The following is a 17,376-nucleotide window of genomic DNA, read 5'->3' as shown; positions in this document are numbered from 1 at the left end:
TCTACAGTTTGATGGATTTGCAATAGCTCTCTGTCCCCTATTCTTCTTGGCAGGTACAACCTGTCTCTGTCACTTCGTGGATGTAAAGTGTGGTACATGTTCAAAAGTTTACGTGTTTTCCAGTCCAGGTTTTCCAGTTCAGCCACAGTCCAGTTGATTGTTTTTTTTATTTTTATTTATTTATTTATTTATTTTTTATTTTATTTTATTTTATTTTATTATTAATCATCGCATAGTCAGCCAGATGTTCAGACTGGGTTTAGCATTTTTGTCTACCTATCGAGTCCTTAATCAAGGACCTGGGATAGGCAGATCTGGATGTTTGATGGTGTTACAGATATTGTCACAGGATGGAAGCTGTTCCCAGTAAAGCTGCCTTCTGCAATTGACTGATGGTGAATTTGTCAATGCCGATGGTGTTCATGTGGTGCTCCAGTTGTTTTGGGATTGCACCCAAGGTTCCTATTACTATTGGTACTACCCTTGCTTGTTATCTTCTCTAGTTCTTCCTCTTTTATTCTGCTATCTCCAAGCACTGCCACATCCACTATCCTGTCTTTTTTGTTTTTCTTATTGACAATTGTTAAGTCTGGGGTGTTATGTGGCAGGTGCCTGTTTGTTTGAAGTCCCAGAGCAATTTAACTTCTTCATTTTCTATTACTTTCTCTATTTTATAGTCCCACCAGTTCTTGCTTGCAGGCAAATGATATTTCTTGCAAATCTTCCAATGCACCATTGTTGCTACTTCGTCATGCTGCTGCTTGTAGTCAGTCTGGGCAACCTTGAAGCAGTTTACCAGGTTGTCCATTGTTTCTTCAGCATAGATGGCACTTGCTGTCTTCTCAATTCTGGCTTTGTATGCATTTGTCCTTAAGGCTTGGTCTTGTGTCACCAGGATTAGTCCCTCAGTCTCTTTCGTTAACTTTCCTGCTCTTAGCCATTGCCAGGTTTTATGTGCTTTCCCTGCTTTCTTTTTAATGTACTGGCCATATAGTGCTTTGTTTTCCCATGCCTTCATTCTATTCTTTATTTGGTCTTTCTTGTAGGCCAATTTGGTCTCTCCAGTATCAATAAATCTTCCTGGCATACTAACCTTCAGTGCATCTTCTTCATTGTCCTTCAGATATTCTTCCAAAGTCCCTTTTTCTATTTACCTTGGTAAGTAGAGTCTGTCAATGTTGCTGCAAGGATGAAGGACATGATTCATTGTCATTATTTTTCTGGTCTTCCTATCCATTGCTTTTAGTTCTGCTTGAGTCCAGTCCACTATTCCAGCTGTATATCTAATGACCGGAATTGTCTAGGAGTTGATTGCCTTGATGGTATCCACTGAGTTTGGACTTTAAGATCTTCTTCTCTCTCTTGATGTATTCATCTCTAATTTTTTTCTTGACTTCAGTGTTCTTGATGTTATCAGCTTGAAGGATACCCAGGTACTTGTAATAATCATCTTCATCCAGACTCTTAATGTTATTTTCGTAGGGCATCTTGATTCCTTCAGTTTTCACTGCTTTTCCTTGTTTGATAGTGAGTGTGGCACATTTGTCCAATCCAAACTCTATTGCAATATCTTGGCTATATACATGGACAGTGTTGAACAGCAATTCTATTTCAGATGAAGTTTTCTATACAGCTTCAGAATGTCCAGGTAAAGGAGGTGGCATAGTCTAGCAGATGTCTGATATTTTATAGCCATAACTGAGTTATTCATTATTGTTGACATAGGAAACAGTGCAACAGTGCAATGACAAATAGTAGTGGTGATAGTGAATCTCCTTGAAATATTCCTCTCTTGATATTAACCTCTCCCAGGCTCTCTTCATTGACCTGCAACTGCCATCGATCTTTGCACAAATCTTCTGATGTTTCTACTGATTCCTGTTATTTCTAGGCACTTGATTATCCAGTCATGTGGCAGAGAATTTAATGCCTTTTTGTAGTCAATCCGTGCTACATTCAGGTTAGTCTTCCTTCTCTTGCAATTTTCCAAAATCATTTTGTCAATTAGGAGTTGATCTTTTATTCCTCTGCTATTGGGGCAGTTTCCTTTATGCTCAAGTGGAAAGAGATTGTTTTCAACTAGATGCTATTGGACTGCATCAGCTATCAAACCAGTTAACAATTTGAAAGTTGTTGGTAAACAGGTAATTGGCCTGTAGTTGCCTGGTGCTGCCCCTTTTGCTGGATCTTTCCTTATCAGGTAGGGACTGCCAGATGTTAGCCATTCTTCAATTTCACCTCATTGTAGTATGTTGTTACACTGCTTGGCAATGAGTGAATATAGACCAGTTAGATGTTTCAACCAAAAAGCATGCAGTTTATCTTCACCTGATGCTGACCAATTCTTGATCTTTCTTGCTCTTTTCTGTACCATTTCTGCTGTTATTACTAGTTCTTTCATTTCAACTTCTTTTTTATTCTTATCCACCTCTGCATCCTTGTTGTATTTCTTTGAGTTATCCCATATCTGTGCCCAGAACTGCACTTTTCTTCCTTGTCAGGTTCTGACTGATTCACCACAGTTTCTCCATTGATGGATTGGTAGAAATGTTTCTGATTGGATTGAAATTGGAGGTTCTGCCTATAATTTGCAGTTCAAGTTTTGTAAAGTATGGGGTTTTGGTGGGAGATTTGAAAGACAATGGGTCAATTGTGATTGGTCAGCTCCCGGCCCAGCAAAGTATATAAAGGGAGCTGTCTTACTGTAGTTTTTGCTGAAGTCTCACACTGAATAAAAGAGCTGTTGTCACGCACTGCCTTGCTTCTGCCTCCTCAATTGCCCAACTTAACAAGTTTCGTATCTGCTAAACTTTTTGGCTATAGCTGTTATTTGCTGTTTTATTATTTCTAGTGCTTTCTTAATCTTCCTTGTTTCTAAGAAGTATTTCTTGATTAGGTATTCTTTGGTATTCTTGTTCTTCAGCTTCTTTTCTTTCATCTGTTCTAGCTTGCTTGCATCTGATCTCAATTTACTGATCTTATTTTCCAGTCTAATCTTCCATTTTTGAGGTGCTTTTTTTCCTTCTCTTTGATTTTGCATCCAAGGTATTCAGTTACAACTGCAGCTTTGCTGTACATTAGTTGGTTTGTTTCATACAGTGAGTTGGTGCTTAGACTTGATATTGCAGTATTTGCATATTTTAACGCTTGTGCTAGCTGTTTCTTTAGAACAAGCTTCAATGCAGGCAGCCTTATTCTGATGTTTTTGTGCTGTTCCAGATGTTCAGTTAATCTTTGTTTCAGTTTTTTTACTTCTTTACTTCCTAAGGCAGAGGAGTGGGTGCCTGGTTTCCAAATGAAAACAATTGTATATGTCTGCTGGATTCCTCTACTACCAACTCCCCTGGTTTGCCTCTACATTCTGAGTTACTTCTGACAAGGCTTTAATTTCTTTGCCCTGGGTGAACCTTTGCAGTTCTTCCAATTCTGTTTCTGTGAATACTTTATTTTGTATTATAAATCAACCTTGATCTTCTGACCTCTGTTCTGCTATTTCTGATTCTGGATGTTGTTCTTTCCAGAATTGATGCATTTGTTTCAAATATTCTCTTGTTGTTGGACTTGATCTGTAATAACAGATCATTATTTCTTTGTTTTCAATCACTGTACCATTGCAATAGGTAAACATTTTTTCTTCCAGTAGTTCTACAGCTGCTGGCCCTGATTGCTCAGCCAACAGTCCTGGGTCCTGTAGCTCATTTTTCACCAGATATTGTATCCAGGAACTCCAACTTCTAGCGGTGACATCTGAGCCGGTATGGCTTTCTGAAATTTACGTCTCACTATATTTTTTATGGGAGAGACAGTCTTTGTTTGACTTCTCTGATGAGACCTGCCCGGTATGGTCGAAACTCTGGCATACCTCTCATCTTCCTCAGAGCACACAAGCCCCACAACCATGTCAAGGTAGTGCCCCACTGAGGAATTGTTTGTTTGCTTTGCTTTGCTTTGCTTTGCTTTGCTTTGCTTTGCTTTGCTTTGCTTTGCTTTGCTTTGCTTTGCTTTGCTTTGCTTTGCTTTGCTTTGCTTTGCTTTGCTTTGCTTTGCTTTGCTTTGCATGCACACTGAGTACTTCTGTACCAGGGACAAATTCCTTATGTGTCAAATCATACTTGGCCAAATTGAATTAATTCAATTTAATTTTAATAGATTTCAAAAAAACCACCATTCTATGGAAAGTAGTTTGAAGACCACTTTTTTCAAATTTCAAAGCTTGCACTTTTTGTCCAGATGCAAGATTGAGTAATAAATTAACTTTATCCTATTAATGTATACAGATGGAAAAACTGTATAGTCTTAATGAAATATCCTCCATGCACTAATTAATCCATTAATCAATTCAGAGTTCATTAAGCACAGAACAGACCAACAGTGATTAGGAAGTGCTACTAAATACTGCACTTTCCCAGAAGGAAGAAATGTTATCAATATTCCTTCAGTCTAGCTTCTTCTTTTTTTAAAAAAATAATAATTTTTTATTTATAAAAACAAACTAAACAAGACAGTGAAACGTACAAAACATAAAAACATGTAAACATCAATTTCTATACATGTCCAGTTTATCGCAACTGTAATATACATTTCTATTTGTATTTGACTCTTCCTTCTTTGGTCATTCCCTTCTTGCTGTCCACTATAAATCTTTATTGACCTATATCTATCCTTTGTTTCGACTTATACTATCTATTTGGTCACTTTATTTACTTCCTATTACTTCATCTCTTTCCTTTCTTTCAACCAACTATACCACTTTTCCCATACTAAGTAATAATCATGCTCTTCCCTGTTTTGTAATTCCTTGGTGAGTCTATCTAGCTCTGCACATTCCATAGTTTTGTTGATTACTTTATCTGGTGTTGGTATATCGCTACTCTTCCAATGTTGCACGTATATTATTCGTGCTGCTGTTAAGATATGTATAATTAAATATGCTGTTTCTTTTTCATAATGTCCATTTAGTATGCCTAGTAGGAAGGTTTCTGGTCTTAACTCTATTTTTTGGTGTATTATTTCCTCTATTTGTATTTTAATCCTTTGCAAATATTGTTTCGCCATTGGGCAGGTCCACCACATATGATAATAGGTGCCTTTTTGGTGATTGCATTTCCAACATGTTGATGGGGTGCCGGGGAACATTCTTGCTAATCTGGCTGGTGGCAAGTGCCACCTATAAAACATTTTATACAGGTTTTCTTTATACGGTACAGACATTGTCAATTTATGGTTTATTCTCCATAGTTTTTCCCATTGATCTAATTGAATACTATAACCGAAATTTTTTGCCCACATTATCATATTTTCTTTTACTACCTCCTCTTCTAATTTGTATCCTCGTAAATAATTGTAAATTTTTGTAATCAATTTATCTTGTGTCCCTTGCAAAATTTTGTCTAAATCGGTTTGGCCTTTTGGGAATTTAAATTGAGCCGAATCTTTGTTATATCTTGATTTTATTTGTGCATATGGCCACCAGTCAATGTCTGTACTCATCTCTTTTAGTTCTTGCCTCGTTTTCAGTTCCCCTCGATTGTTTAACAGATCCTTATAGGTCTTTGTTTTATTATAATCCATAGCGTTTGGATAGATCTGGGCTTCCATCGTTGACAACCACTCCGGGATTTTGTTGTAGTGTATCTTTTTAATACTTTGCCATGTTTGGTATAGTGCATGTCTGATTGTATGTCTCTGAAAATATTCATGCCTTTTATCTGTGCCCTCCCATAGGAAGGCATGCCATCCTCGTTGAAGATCAAATCCTTCCAAATTTAGCAATCTATGGTTTTTGAGCTCCATCCACTCCTTGATCCAAATTAATGCTGATGCTTTATAATATATTTCCCAGTCAGGCAGTGTCAAACCTCCCCTCTCTCTTGAGTCTTGTAGGTGCTTTAGTTTAATTCTTGCCTTCTTGCCTTGCCATATATAGTCTGTAATCAGTTTATTAAAATCTTTAAAGAAGTTCTTTCCCGGTTTTATTGGGATCACTTGGAACAGGAATAATATTCGGGGCAACACATTCATTTTGATAGAGGCGATCCTTCCCAAAAGAGATAGCTGTAACTTTTTCCAAATTTCTAGATCTTTCTTAATTTGTTTTGTTAATTTATCGTAATTATCTTCTCTGATTGATGAACTTTTATTGGTCAGCCATATCCCTAAGTATTTTACTCTTTTTGTCATTTGTATGCCTAATTTCTCTTCTAATTGTTTTTCTTGTTGATTAGTGAGGTTCTTGGTCAATATTTTTGTTTTCTGCTGGTTAATTTTGAGCCCAGCTACTCTCCCGTATTTCTCTATCTTGTCTAGTAATTTGGTACCAGTTGTTATTGGAAGTTCTGTGATAAATACAATATCATCAGCGAAGGCTTGGAGTTTATACTCTTCGTGTTTGATCTTTAAGCCTTTTATTTCGTTGTCTCTTCTAACTTCTTTTAGGAGGGTTTCCAGGGCTAATATAAATAATAGGGGGGACAGGGGACATCCCTGCCTCACCCCTTTTGATATTGAGAATTGTTCTGTTAGGTCACCATTGATTGTTACTTTCGCTGTCTGGCAAGAGTATATTCTTTTTATCATACTTATAAATTTATCTCCAAATTTCATGGCTTGCAATTGTAAAGTAAGAAATTTCCAGTTAAGATTGTCAAATGCCTTTTGGGCATCTAGAAAAATTAAGGCCGCTTGTTTATCTACATTCGATTCATAATATTCTAGTACATCAATTATTAGCCTCATATTGTTTTTTAGCTGTCTCTTGGGATAAAGCCATTTTGGTCCGGGTGTATATAATCTTTAATTATTTTCTTAATTCTTTCTGTGATAATTGTTGTAAATAGTTTGTAGTCCACATTCAGCAAAGATATCAGTCTATAATTTTGAATATGTGTATGATCTGCATCTTCTTTGGGTATTAGCGTAATGATAGCCTCCGTCCAGGAGCTTGGAATTTGGGCTTCCATCATTGCGTCATTAAATACTTCAAGCATAATTCCATCTATTGAGTGCTGGCAATTCTTATACAACTCTGCTGGTATTCCGTCCGGTCCCGGAGCTTTATTTATTTTCTGTTTTTTCCTCGCCTCATTCAGTTCTATCATTGTAATTGGTCTATCCAATAGGTATCTATGTGTCTCTGTTAGTTCTTTAATCTCAGCTTCTCTTAAGTATTGTCTAATATTTTCTTCTGGAGATTCTTCCTGTGCATATAGTTTTTGGAAAAATGCTCTTGCTATGTTTTTCTTATCCTTATTCCTGTATTGTATCTCTCCAGTATTGTCTTGTAATTGATGTATGGTCTGTTTTTCCTTTTCTTTCTTTAGTTTATATGCCAACCATCAGCCTGTTTTGTTAGCATGTTCAAAATAGTTTTGTTTCACTAATTTAATTTTCCTAGCTATTTCAATTTATGTAATCAAATTTATTTCATGTTTTATCAGACCTAATTTTTCCCTGACTTTTTTGTTTTGTGGTTCATTTTGTAATTTGTGTTCATGTTCCTTAAGTTCTTTAAACAGTTTGTCTCTTTTCTGCTGTTTATCTTTATTTTTCTTCGCCAGGTATGCTATTATAAGACCTCTTATGTAAGCCTTTGCCGTATCCCACAGATTTTGGAGAGAGGTTTGTTCTTTACAATTAATCTCAAAGAAAATTTTCATTTCTTTTTCTATCATTTGTGTATAGTCTTTCTCTTTTAGGATTTCGACATTCATCATCCATCTCTTTTTTTTCCGGTATCCTTTCCAAATTATTTTTTGCGGTTATGGTCTGCCCATATGTTTGTTGATATTTCTATTTCTTCCAAATCTTTTCTAAGGTCTGTTGTCATCCAGGCCATATCTATCCTGGACCAGGATAAATGTGGATTAGAATAGAATGTATATTGATGTTTTCCCTTATTTATTTCTCTCCATGCATCTCATAGGCATAGCTCTTGTTCCATTTCCATAAAAGTATCTGGCAAGGTTTTTTTCCTGGTTTTATTTTTCTTGATGCTCTTGTAGTCTTTTCCAATGTCTGAGATTGCATTGAAATCACCTACAAGGCAGATGTTTTCATAGTCCAAGTCTTTAACTTTTTTGTGTACATTTTTATAAAAGGACCATTGGCTTTCATTTGGTGCATAGATCGAGATCAGTAATATCGTTTTGGATTCTGTTTGTATTTCAATCATTAGAATTCTTCTCTCATCATCTGCGTAAATCTGTTTTGTTTTTAAATGTTTCTTGATGTAAACCGCAATGCCCCTTTTTTTTTGGTCTGATAGTGAGGTATAAAGAATCCCTAGTCTTGTGTTTTCTAATATTTTTTGGTGGCTCTTTTTAATGTGGACTTCTTATAGACTAATTATGTCCATCTCCAATTTATGTAGTTTGGCAAATGTTCGTGTTCTTTTAATTGGTGCATTCAATCCATTTATATTAATCGAAATCATTTTTATTTCCTGTTCCATCTTCCTCTTTATTTATTAGTTGTCTTTTGTTTGCTTGTGTTCCTTGTTATTCGTTGTGTTTTTCCCCTTGCTCCTTCTCTCTCCAATTTTCCTCTTTCCAATTTCTCTCTTCCCTCTTGTTCTTCTTCCATTCCTTCTATGAGTTGTTCTTCCTGATTCTTATTTTCCGATTCTTCTCTGGTTTCTTGCTCTTCTTCCATGACAAAATACTGATCAAAAAAGTTTTGGGCTCCCTCTAAGTTATCTATCTTCACTTTCTTATCTTGCCATGAGATCAAAATGCCATCTGGTAATAACCAACGGAACATCACTTTATGTTTGTTCAGTTGTGATGTAAGGAAGCTGTAGTTTTTCCTCTGGTCTCTCACACGTCTTGGGATTTGCTTTAATGTAATTGTTTCTTTCCCTTTGTGGTACATCGCCTCTTCCCTCATTTTTCTGTTTATCTCCTCTTTTATTGTTTTCTTTGTGAATCGGACATGTACCTCTTTTGGGAGTTTGTTCCTGTGGGCATAATTAGTATGCACCCTGTAGATTTTGTCGATGTCCCTTCTTATATCATTCTTATCTCTCTGTAGTGCCTCTGCGAAAATTCCCATCATAATCTCTCCCAAGTCTTCCTCTTTGGTCTCTGTTATATTCTGGAACCTTAAATAGAATGAGGCTTTTTCCATTTCCAGAAATGTAAGTGACTCTTCCATCTCTCGGCTACTTGCCAACTGTTGGTGTTCCAGCATTTCTACTTTTTTCACCATCTGTTCCATTTTAATTTCCATTTTTTGAATCCTTTGTTCGTTTTTAATAATATTTTCTTGGATCTGCTCTATTTTATCGTCCATTTTCTGTATATTATCATTTATCTTTCCTACATCGGACTTCAAATCATCGTGATTTCGTCTTGTTTCTTCATGGTTGTTGGTAATCGTTTCCTGGGTCTTACTCATCGTTTCCTGTATCATTGCCAGAGCTAATTGGATATTATGCATACTGGAAATGGAAACTGTCTTCTCTTTTTCCGTTCCTAACATTGTGTCTATAGATCTCTGCTGAGCTGGAGAAGCCGTAGAGGATGACTGGGTTGGCGTTATTTTTTTAGTTGTTTTGATTATGGTGGTTGTACCAGTGCTTGTCATGTTAATTCTTTTTAATAGGTTCTCCCAAAGTTTCATACGATTAAGCAATCTTTTTATTTTTCAGTTAGTGTTACTTGTGTTAATATTTTTTGTCAATAGGCAATAATAGTATCTAAAGCTTAAATCATATGGGTCTTCCAAAGTTAGTTAATCTATTGTTCCTATGTATATTCTCAGCACTTAACACCCCGATAAATAATTAAGTATTTAAATATATCAATATAACTTATATATTCTTATATATTCTAATGAGGGAGTAGGGAAGATAACGTAAAGGAGAAGGGGAAAAACTTAGGATTTTAGCACTTCATTAAATCTTAGTATAGGTAATGCAATAAAATAATCAATCTATTTAATCAAGTCTATCAAATCAGATACTGCTAGTATAAATATATAAAAGTTTATATACTTAATATAGATATATAAATAAGGATTAAATATTTAGTCTTATTTTACTTAAATTATTCAGGTATTACTGTTCACCCAGAGATTCTATTAATTTTAATTAATCAATTAATTCCTAAAATGTCCTTAATTAAATAAATATCAATTATTCAGAGTCACACAATCACAAAAAAGTTGATCAGAGTTTGCACTTACTAAAAGAGTTAATCTGGCATAAATATAAAAGTGTTCAACAGTCATTATATAGTTCTTTTCCACTCTTAAATGCAAAAAGTTCTTGTAGTAGGTTTCTTATATTATAAGGTCCTTAATGTCTCTCAAATTTCTTGATATCTCTCGAGTTTCTCAAATAGCCAAAAAGTCCCAGTTGCCAAGAGTCTCAACAGTCACTATATAGTTCTTTTCCACTCTTAAATGCAAAAAGTTCTTGTGGTAGGTTTCTTATATTATAAGGTCCTTAATGTCTCTCAGATTTCTTGATATCTCTCGAGTTTCTCAAATAGCCAAAAAGTCCCGGTTGCCAAGAATTTCAATCCAAATTTTATCTTCTTAATACTGTCCATACACTGTCTTTAATCAGTTAGTCCATAAATCTATGTTTTAAAACCTCCGCTGCTGTCTCGAATCACCGCTTTTCTTCTTGCTATTCTGATGCGTCACTCTCACTTGCTCTCGCCGCTTCAATGGCACTGCCGCTCTCACTTTCACTCTCACTGTTATGTCTTCCTGTCTATGCCTTCCTGGATACTTTCATCTATCGCTCTGCAATTCTTTATCAAAGCAGTCCAAGCACCTTCCTTCTCCTATCAGTCCGAATCCCCAGTCTGGTAGGTTCCTCTTAAAGTTGTTTAAAATCCCTCGTCTTAAACAGTCTCACTCACTTTCACATAGTCACCACCTGTCAGTTTCCTTCGCCCTGTCATCTTCAGTCGCCGCTCTCTAATTTCTTTGGGGTCACACTTCTTTTCTTTCCGTTATTCTAATACACTTGTTGCTGTGCTTTACTCACTCGTTTCTGTTTCAATCGATTCCAAATCACACTGGATACAGTTGCAATTCCCTGGTTTGATCTTTGCCTCCCTGCTGTGCGGCTTCAACACCTCAGGCCAGCCGAAATGGCTGGTTTTTTCCCGCCCCGAATTAGGAGGTTTCTCCTGAACCTTCGGAGTGGTTGCCTTCCCTCCGAGGTCCTTGGAAGTTCCTCCTTATTCTATTGATCTCTCCAAGATCAATAGTGCCTAAAACAGCTTCTTGGGTGGGAATCCTGGATTTTCAAGAACGGAGCCCCGTTCTCTGGATCCAGCTGCGCTGACATTACTGCCGGAAGTCCCCTTCAGTCTACCTTCTTCAAAGTCCACTTCCTGCCATAGTCTGCTTAACATTGCCTAGAGCAGCAAGGGGTGGCCATAAAAACAAATATAACTCAAAAAAATATTCAGATTCATGGAATTTGGTTACTATGAATTCTACTATTTATTTACCCAATCTGTATTCCTAGGATGATGTGCAAGTCTGTATATAATTAATTTCCAGAGTTCCATTTTTCTGGTTTTTAACATGAACAAATGTACCAAAGAACGTTTTAAAACTGTGTATTACAGAATGAAAGATATTTTAGAAATGCATAAAGAATGTAACATTTAGTCATATTTAGATGAAGCTTTAAATGGCACAGAATGTAGTAGTGAAAGCAGTGCTGGGCTTGCCTAGGATTACAAATCTTCAAAGATGGTAAACACACAATTTAGAACATAAAATCATAGGGTGGTTTTCTAGTCCAAACCCCTGCTCAAGTTGGGAGCCTTGTACTATCCCAGTCAAAAGGTTTTACAGTCTATTTTTGAAAACCTCCAGTGATGGAGCACCGACAACTTTGGGGGGGGCAAACTATTCCATTGTGTCAAGTTTCCGAAAGATGCCCTAATTAATTCATGAGCCATGATTCAAATTTCAAAGGAAATGATGGGGCCCCATTTGTCTAGCCAAGAGAGTCCCAGTATGACTGGATCTGTCATTTTGGGGGCTATTATGAACCTGATGGTTTCCCAGTGATCTGCTAGCTCCAGCTTCACGGTTCAGTCAGGTGTGTGGTGTAAGTTCCCCCCACTAGAGACCCATCAACTTGTTCAAATCGAATTGGGTGGTTGAGCTTGTTGACTTGGATCCCTAATTTTAGGACTGTGGGTAGGTTAATCAGGCACCTTGTGCAACCCGAATCTATTAGGGATTGGAAAGTCCCTAAGGAGGCAGTTGAATGCTGTTTTCCACTCATCTCCTTCCCTGATGCATACCCGGTAGTAGGCTTCGCGGAGGTGTAGTTTGGTGAAAACTTTCCCTTTGGCCAAGTGAGCTAGCATGTCTTTCATGAGGGGAAGGGGATATAAGTTGTGTATGCAAACAGTGTTGAAATCTCTAAAATCAACCACCAGGCGCATAGAGCCATCTTTCTGGTTGACTGGTCTTGCTGTCAGAAAATTTTTCCTTTCTTCTAGATTGGATCTTTTTGGAGAAGCTTTCACGAATACAGACTGTAGACTGTTTTGATAGTGTGCCTTCACAATTTAATTGTAATTCTTTTAAATACAAGAATTATAATTATATTGAGTCAAAATACAAGTATTATAAGAATTAAATGCATTTACATTTAAATAAAATCTAGGTAACTGAAACTTTTACCCATTATTTCTGGTCCAAGTTTCTTTAACAGTGGGAAATAGTTTCTGACCATATTCCCTATGGCACTGTACCTGAACCTGTCATCCTTCTTTTCTACAGCTTAAATAGCAATAGCACTTACACTTATATACCATTTCATGGTGCTTTACAACACTCACTAAGTGGTTTACAGAGTCAGCATATTGCCTCCAACAATCTGGATCCTCATTTTACTAGCCTAGAAGAATGGAAGGCTGAGTCAACCTTGAGCCAGTCAGGATCGAACTCCTGGCAGTGAGCATAGTTAGCCGACAGTAATGCAATCTAATTACTGTGCCACTCTAAATATCCCAAAATCTAATCAAGAAATGAAAACATGGCATTTTATCAGCAGTTTCCCTTCTGAAGTACTGTTATCCTGATTGGTATAAGTCATCCCACTGTAAGGCACATAATTAGTCTTCCCTTAGAATTGGAATTTCCTGATCACTGAGGTTGGGAGGCAGCAGCCACAATCCTCTGGCTGTTCCCTTCTGCATATGAGTATGGTATGTTCTATATCCTGTACATACTTCCCTATCAACAGTGGTGAAACAGTGTGGATAGGTTACCTTCCATTTTCCAAAGATTTTTTTTAAAAAGATAGGGTTGAAGGAAAATTGTACTATGCTTCTGACATGGAAACAGAGATTTATTCTTTATATTAATTAAACAAGATAACTTGGTTTCCAGTCTGACTGATGGCAGAAAAGTGGAGGAGATCAGGAGATGGCAGAGCAGCACCACTAGTGGGAACTTGCATTCCATACCTTCCCTCAGGCTCTCTGGCAGTGAGAAGGATAGTAGTAGCTCCTTGTGGGCTGATTCTATTTGCTGTGAGTATAGGAGGAAGAGCTCTACATTTCCTCCATCCAAGGAGACAGCTCAGTATACGTAATCCATCCCTGACTGGCAGCTTCTTCTGGATATTTTTTCTTAATTGTAACTGAATTAAGGCCTTTTCTTATAAAAAATTTCTTAGAAAGCAGCTTTGGACCTCTATGATTTCACTACATTGGCTGAGCTGATTTATTTCCTACTCAGCTGTCTTATATTTGAAATTATAACAAATTATAACAAACTAGCGTTTCTTTGAAAGACTGGACTCTATATAAGCAATCCATTTTCTTCTTTGCAGGAACCCTTTGCAGGCCCCTGTACCTTCAGGAGGTCTTTGAAGAAAAAAATTAGCTTCACAGCTTTGTGAACACTTTACATCGTATTTTTCTTTTCCAAGTCCAAAGACAGTATTGAGCAGGGCCAGTGGTGGGTTCCTCCCGGTTCAGCCCGGTTCGGCCGAGCTGGTAGCAGTGACGATATGTCGTCACCGTACCGGTTCTCTTTGTTTGGGACCGGTGCCTCCAAAAACAAATGGGTAGACTGGTATAGCTCTGCAAGCAGTTAAAAGCCTGGTAGACCAGTACTTCTGCTAAATCCTAAAGAATTGTCACATGACCATCAAACCACGCCCACAGAACCGGTAATAAAAAAGTTTAGAACCCACCCCTGAGCAGGGCCAGTGATTCTTTCACTGGTAAAAGAAAAGTAGTATTTATTACACCCCAAATAGTTTTGAAGGCTTGGGTGTAGAAATTATGGTAGTGTGTTTTCTTAGGGCATCTGGTGCCCTATATATAGCAGATGAGATACAGAACTACTCTGTGTGGCAACAAGGAGAAAGCCATTGAAGCATCTTTAAACATTGTTGCAAATGATCAATATAATAAAATGCCTGTAAATTTATAAATTAGTCTTCCTTAAAGATACCTTTTTTCTTGAAAGAGAACAAAAGAGAATCAAGAGCAGAGATAGAAAATGTTAAATAGCTATTAACTTAATCCATTTTAGTTGATTGTGGACTCCTGCTTTATTTTTGCACTGATTCTAGGATGTGTTTTAATACTTTGAAAAAGAAGGAAGAGGAGGCTTAATTTTGTTCCTATCATTTCTCTTATGTTGTATTCAGTAGTGGGTTTCAATTTAGTTTGCTACCGGTTTGCTTGTGCATGTGTGTGCAATGCTTCTGCGCATGCGCAGAAGCATCTGGGTGGGTGGGCGGCGCCTCCCACCACCGCTACCGGTTCGCCCAATCCGGGGCGAACCGGTAGCAACCCACCACTGGTTGTATTTCCAAATTCTAATATAGAGGGTGTTAGTGTTTCCTTAAAAAAATATTTGCAGCCTGGTTCCCGCATGCTAAGTTCAATGATGTATGACATTTGGGACAGCAGCTTGAATCCAAATCCATTAGCTGGCTGCTTGCTAATCCCTTAGGACCAGCTGCCTCATCCCATTAGCAGAAAAGCAAATGTGGCACACTTCTTTGAACTACTCAACACGACAGCTTGGCATTACAACCTTGTTCTGAAAGCCATTTCATGACAACTAGGAGAACCTAAATTTGGTAAACAGAGTTGTTTTTGTTTGAGTATCTTCCACACACAAGTGATTCAGCACTGGGAAGAACAGGAGCAAGAAAAATGAATATGAACTTGCTGGGCTATCAAACAGCATAAAAATAAGTTACGTCAGTGCTAGAAAGAATTACCCCAGGGAAGGGCTCTTGATTTTTGTCAGAAGAGTTCTGTGAAGATAAGTTCTATTTAGCAAGCTGCATTTTAATTCATCAGGTTTCTAAAACTGAATGAAAATAAAAATATATTGACTTATCATAGTGTACTTTTAACTTTTTTCCCCTTTCCCTTAAAAAAAAACCTCATTCATTTTCTGCCTGTGGTTGAATTATCACCAGCCATTTGATTACACAATACAAGATTTGCATTGCATCATTGGTGAATATATATTTTTATATTCACATTTACAATTTTTACTGTTTTCTTCCTCAGGTTGAGGAAGGGGTTGGGCAGGGGAAGGGGTTATTTGGGGACAATATATGTTCAGAAGGCAAAAATGTTCCATAAGTCAGAAGTTCTCAGTCTACATTTATTTATTCATTCATTCATCATTCATTTCTGTAGCTGCCCAACTCAACCAAGTAACTCTGGGTGGCTTAGAATTATAAAAGAATTTAAACAATTTTAAAAACATTAAAAAAATAAAAACATGTACAAAATAAATAAATACAAACAGCAGTCATTGTGATTAATTAATCAACTAATAATAAAGCCTAGGCCGGTTACTTGGCTTTACTACTAGTTGATTAATCAACTAATATTAGTTTAGCCCAGTATCCTAGCTGAATCTCTATTTAGACAAAAGTAACTTTACTGTGAGCTACATAAGACAAGGTAACATATAAATTAATCTAGACAAATAAATAAATAAGTAAATTAATTAACTATGTGCTTATAACATGAAAAAGAGAATTTCAAAAAATAAAATCTTTGAGTGAGGATAGTTAGAGAGCAGTTCCACTCTTTTCCTACTTATCATTTCTCCTCTTTTTTATTTCACAAAATGTTGAGAAATCAATTATCCTTTAGAAAACATATTCCCTAGCACCACTGAAAGGCAACTTTCAGCAGAAGGATGCAAGAATGGATGGACCCTGATTTGGCCCACTCTACATTCTATATTATGCCCCCACTCTATACTTCATTGCTCTTCAGCCAAATTGTTCTACAAAGCGACTATTAGGATATTGCTACATGGAATCCCATAAAAGATTAGATGCCACCTCAGGCATTAAAGCTGGGGGAACTTCAGGTGGCCTAAAGGACAGAAAGAATCTGGTCTCCAGTGGTAGAATCAGTCACATAAAATTGTCTGGATTGTCAATTCTATCAATGGGAAATCTAGATTTGCTTAACAACTGCATGATTCATTTAACAATTGCAGTTAACAACTAGGGCAAAAAAGGTCATAAAATGGGGCATAACTCACTTAAGAACTGCCTTGATTAGCAATAGAAATTTTGGGCTCAGTTGTGGTCATAAGTTGAAGACTACCTGTTTAACTAGATTGTTGAACTAGACGTTGTTCCCACATGGCCAGTCAGGATCAGGAAACACCCATTTAGCATAATTGAGAGTATCACAACTTGTGATCTTAACCATCAGTCCCCATCCTGAAAAGCATCTGTATCCCTAGTTATTTTTTGTCATTCAACACTGTGAAAGAAATACCTTTAAAAATTAAGAGCCTTGGTAAATATTGGGCAAGAAAGAGACAGAACCTGTATTCCAGTATAAATCTATAAAGCGTCTTTAACTGCTATTGCTATTCTTTATTTCCAGACTGCATAACCTTTTATTGATGTAATCTGTAGAAATATAAGCACAAGGCAGGCTTGAATCTAGAACAGAAAAAGAACATTTAAATCTTTATTTTAGAAAAAGAACATAGATAGAAAGAACTCCACACATGGATTAAAATTATGTTGAGGATATGAAATAATAAAAAAGCCAATTTTATTATACTAAACAAAAATGATGAGAGTTGGTGCCTACCTGTGGGCTGGTATGCACAGCAAAACTCATGTCTGGTGGAGAAGTCAAAGGAACAGCATGGGACGCAACAGGGCTCGTGATTCTCCTAAGCGGACAGCCTGTTGTACTGCCAGACCCTATGGAGCTCATGGGGATGGACAGAATTTCTGATGCATCAAGAGATGCTTCCAGCTGGTTGGATTTGCTGTTTATAACAGAGTTCCCATTTGGTGACAGATTTCCAGGTACAGACCTGGGATGAATTAGAAAACCTGAAAGAAAAAAGAAAAAGGGGAAGACAAGAGCA

At 37.0% G+C, this 17,376-nt stretch overlaps 1 protein-coding gene across 5 annotated transcripts in view; it reads right to left on the bottom strand.

The window, feature by feature from the left end:
• RXRG (retinoid X receptor gamma) overlaps positions 1-17,376 on the bottom strand; it is a 55,808-nt gene that overhangs the window by 34,293 nt on the left and 4,139 nt on the right. For all 5 annotated transcript variants that reach the window (XM_034409866.3, XM_034409864.3, XM_034409865.3 and 2 more), the window contains exon 2: positions 17,091-17,341. In XM_034409866.3, the coding sequence (XP_034265757.1) occupies positions 17,091-17,341 (251 nt within the window). The remainder of the gene's footprint in view (positions 1-17,090; positions 17,342-17,376) is intronic.

Source organism: Pantherophis guttatus, chromosome 3, assembly GCF_059756535.1.
Source record: "Pantherophis guttatus breed Tessera chromosome 3, ASM5975653v1, whole genome shotgun sequence".
Taxonomy (NCBI): Eukaryota; Metazoa; Chordata; class Lepidosauria; order Squamata; family Colubridae; genus Pantherophis; species Pantherophis guttatus.
The sequence above is the reverse complement of the archived record's forward strand: the minus strand, read 5'-3'. Positions and strand labels throughout refer to the sequence as shown.